The sequence below is a fragment of the Ascaphus truei genome, chromosome 6 (genome assembly GCF_040206685.1).
Source record: "Ascaphus truei isolate aAscTru1 chromosome 6, aAscTru1.hap1, whole genome shotgun sequence".
Lineage (NCBI taxonomy): Eukaryota > Metazoa > Chordata > Amphibia > Anura > Ascaphidae > Ascaphus > Ascaphus truei.
Genome location: NC_134488.1, coordinates 59,969,115 through 59,973,833, shown reverse-complemented (window position 1 = coordinate 59,973,833; position 4,719 = coordinate 59,969,115). Strand labels below are relative to the sequence as shown.

General features: G+C 39.4%; 1 protein-coding gene across 1 annotated transcript in view; it reads left to right on the top strand.

Moving 5' to 3' along the window:
- Positions 1-321: 321 nt before the first annotated feature.
- The window catches only part of LOC142497079 (uncharacterized), a 98,960-nt gene continuing 94,562 nt past the window's right edge, over positions 322-4,719 (top strand). Inside the window, exon 1 of the mRNA XM_075604396.1 lies at positions 322-385. Coding sequence (XP_075460511.1) covers positions 374-385 — 12 coding nt within the window. The 5' untranslated portion in view covers positions 322-373. The remainder of the gene's footprint in view (positions 386-4,719) is intronic.

Here is a 4,719-nt window from a genome sequence, read left to right as displayed (position 1 = left end):
TATATTTACGCACATTTGTTTATCAACATTGCCGGACACAATTTAATATTAATAGAAGCACGTATTAGTGTTAGCGCTTTCTGTATGCTATTCCTTTCACATCTTTACTTACAACCATAATTAACATCTACAGTGCCAGAGCTTCTGGTGCCACTGGACCTCTGGCACAGCCGGTTATGTAATCACCCCAGGAGCGATCATGTGACTGGTGGCTGGTTGGCAGTGAACGGAGGTGGAAGGGGAGGGGGCTCCATTGCCGTTTTGCTCGGGCTGGTTGCGTTTTCGGAGCAGTCAGTCTGGTCACCTCCTAGAAGATGAGCAAGAGCCTGGGATGGGCCTGGTACATCATATGGGCCTCTGACGTGCCTGGGCAATGCCATACCAGGTATGTCATTAGGGCACTGTAAGGATCAGGGCAAAAATACCCTTCCCACTAACAAATATTCTCTTTACCTTGACTTAAATTTGGGGGTACTTGGGATTTGCGCCCTATTACCAGGAAACATCCCATCCTTGAAATATGTAACCTCAAGAATAAAGGCTGAAGGAATAGCTTAGTGGTAATGTAATTGCCGTTTAAGTGGGTGAAGCGGGTACAAATTCCAGTGTCCTCTCTCCTTGGGCAAGTCACGTTATCTCTTTATCTCAGGGACTCATTGTCATATCAAAGGGCCAAAGTGACCCAATGGCAGTGGAATGTATTGTAGGTTCAATGTAGGTAATTTAACTATTTTTAAACAAGTATAAGTATTTTTAGATAACGTTTTCAACTTGTAGGGGATTATTCTGTATAGGCTCAAGCATCCCTTTACGGCCCGAAAGTCACCATGCAAGTCTATGGGGAATTTAGTCCAAAAAAACGGCCCAAACAGACGCTTCAGTGTGTATAGAAAAGATATATTAATGTTTCTATAGTAAACACATGCTTTGAAGTGTCTTACTATCTTTACCTAAGCTCTTTTGTGATAAGACTGTTTGTTGGTCAATTCTTGATGCAGACTTGGCCCTTGTTATTTCATTTATACGGCTAATGATGGCAACATGATGAGAGCATGAATTACCAGATACGATTGGAATAAAAACATATTCAATTTTAAAGCAAATACGTGAAATGTTACATTAAGGGTGATTTATTATTTTTTAAGTAAGCAAATTATATGACTGCAGGTACGTATTTAATAGGGGCGCTTGTGTCTAATCACGTTTCCAAGTTACCCGGATGAAATTTGATGCAAATGCTCTCTCTACTGGTCATACATTAAATGTGCAGGGACAAAATACAGTTTCACTTTTCTATCCAGACACAAAAAAGTGATGGGGAGTAAGAAAGTTACAAAAACGCTCCACTTGTGCAGTGTACGTCAAATAAAAATACCACTTGTGGGTACATTTGCATGTCTCCGACAGGTCTGCAAAGGTGACACTGTGTGCTTCTCTGCATGTCATCACCCAGAATCCCTAGCGGTATGGGAAGCATTGTACGCTGAGAGATTATGGTGAAAAGCAGGGTTGCAGACCTGTATGAGACATGTGAATGTGCTCAAGTGATATTTGTATTTACTTTTCAAAGCAGATATCCCCCATTCCTGCCAAATTACCTGAAACAGGGGATCCCCTGTAGCTGATCTGTTGCCCAGCGACCTCTGGTGACCCCCCGGGTTCTTAAGATATGAGATTTTTCTGGTTTCCTGCGTTTGACACTTAAAAATGACAAATATGGCAGCGGGGTGACAAATAAAAAATTGTGATGCCATCTCCCTCCTCTTTTTTAAGTTGAATTCTTTTAAGGCCTATAGGGATTTTCCTCTGATGTTCACAGAGTTGAAATCCCATTTTCATGATGCACATGTCAAACCAGTTGAAGTGTATGGGGCACCTCCTTATTAAAGAGGGACAGCCTAACTTTTGACAGGATGACCCCATGAAAGTCTATGGGGGCATCCGATGTTTAAAGAGGGAAATCCTGATTTTTAAGATCCTGCTGAAGTCTTTGGTGTGTGTAAAAGGATAATCATGATTCATCAAAAGCCTCCCTCACAAACTGAGAAGGTAAGAGATCCTGTGTAATAAATCACCAACTCCCAAGGCGCTCAGGTGTTTGAACACCAGGTCACCCAGTAACGCCAAGAATCTTCTCTTGCATCCACGTGCCAATATCATCAAAGCATCAAAGGGTTTCTTCTGGAGTGAGAAGAGGTTGGCACATTCTTACCTTACAGAGAGAGAGAGAGAACTTGGCACAGGGAGATATGAGGTCATTGGCAACCACAAATGGGGGAGTCAATAAACATTTACCGTGAAACGGATGAAAAATGATTGGTATTCTAAATCGTTCCCTGCTAAACGTCACTGACGGGAAGGGAGGACTAAGGCCCAGAAGGGTCCCCAGCGGGACCGCACACGATGATGTATCTGTTTTTCTGCACTGGATGTTATGATAACAGCTACAGAGTTCTACCAAGATGACAGGGCTTTTACAGCCAATGTAGCTGCTGGCTGAATTAGTGTTTTTTTTTTTTTTAATAGATCTCGTAGTCAATGGCTAAATTGTGAATGTACTAGGGGCCCGGTGTGGACTGTGGAGAACCACTGTTTTCAAATCCAAAGTACCAGTACTTTTTTATTTCCACACTCATCAGTATCACAGAGTATCAGAGTATCACAGAGTATGACTTTTTTTTAATTTTATTTCAGTGGGCCACATAAATAAATTCTATACATGATAACCCATTTGCAGCCAGAGGAGAACCCCTGTGACAGCGAAAGGGTTAAACACGTGCGAAAATCTTATGTATATCATACTATTTGAAAGTCCCCGGCGTTGCTTGGAAATTCTAAGAAACCAGAAAATACTGAGATTTATAAATAGATAATTTTTTCTTTTTTACGTTTCTTAATGTGTAATCTCCTGCTAAAACAACAACTCCACCCATTATTGTTTCATTGGATCTGAGGCTCTGATGTGTTCGAGCGAGAGCCTCTAATGCGTGTTTGTGGGACAGTGTATTCGCGTCCCAACCAATGATCCTGTATTTTTGCTAATGTTGCTGATTGGATATTAATAGTGACCACGATTAAGTGGTAACTTGAGGGTTGTGTGATAGGATCATGTTATTTGTGATGTCATCAGTTATGACATTGCTGATGTCGTCAGTGATGTCATTTGTGAATTGTATCCAAACATAGACAAAAACCTGCTCCTGGATCTCAGGAACCATGGTTACGATATCTTAAGACGTATCCATGCATAGCGAACAGACAGACACATTTCCAACATATATAGTAGATTTACAGTCAAATATTTGATATTTAATACTTTATATATTACATTATACACATTTGCTGTAGGAACAGAATGGCAGAGGATTAAAAAAAAAATTGGTTCCCTGGGACTGCAGTCCTGTAAATAAAAAGTAGTGGTTTGAAAAAAAGAAAAAGTGTTGGATATTCCAAGCAGAGAAATTAGGGGGAACAAAGGTTTATGGGGTATCCCACCAATCTCTTCTGTCCGGTGAGCCGAACTAAGAATTCTGGGACACTTTTCTCCAGTGCACAGTGGCTGGTACACTGCCGAGCACTGAAAAGTTATGTCCCAGAATTCTTAGCTTCGCCGTCCCTGGCGAGTGTTGGATGCAAGTTACGTGCATGGGGAGGGGTGGAATAAGGCCCCCAAATATTTTTAAACAATAGTTTTGAAGCCCAAATAAACTAGTGTATTTGAATTTAGTAGATCACTCTTAATTCCTCTCCATTCTGTTCACTGAACTGCATCACAAGTACTGGACCAGGCCTGTGTTAGGCACTAACTCTATATATGCTGCCTTTTGGCTGTTTTCAGTCCAAAAATCTCTGTATGATTCAATAAGGATTTTTGGCCACTTTGTACATACAGAATAAGTCCCTTATTCAGCTAATAAAGAAAGATTATTCGCCGGAATTTGTATTCAAATGTGTTTTTTCATGTTTTTTGAATATTTGCGAACTGATTGTTGTTCGAAAATAGTCACCCCTACATTTTTTTGGAATATTTGCAAAAAAACCTGAAACAAATCTAGAAAATTGGAAAATATATATACATTTGAAAACGATATTGAAAATTGTAGAATATTCGAAAGTGTGGGGGACATGGCATGAATATAGCGAAAATGTGAGAATATTAAAATATTCTAAATGGGGATTAAATATTGAAAAATGTTCGGATTTTTCTTCAAATGTAAAAAAAAAACTACATGTGAATTGAATTTACACACGTTTTCGCATTTCTACTAATAAGATGCTCTATAAACATTACCAAACTTCCTGTTGTTCCATATGCTGTATCTCTAGACGCCTATAACACATAACCTGCATCTCAGGCCTTTGTCACTGATTGATAGATTTGTTGCAGGTTTTAATACCTTTAATGGCCATTAGAGCATCACTGCTTAATCTATAGTGCACTGCACAGCATAGTTGAGAAGCACATAATCTTCATATAAAGGTGTTCTTAGGGCAAAGCCTCGTTTAGTACGGTAAATATAGGTTATTTTTAAACAAATCAGTACAGTATAAGTATTTATAAATAATGTGACCATATAGCAACCAAATGTTTTTACCATCTTACCTAAAGTATTTAGTAATACAATTTTTAAGTATGGTAAAATGACATTTTGGGGGATGGCTTAGATTGTAAGCTCTTCAGGGCAGGATCTCCCATTTGCCTTATGTTGTAATGTTTTT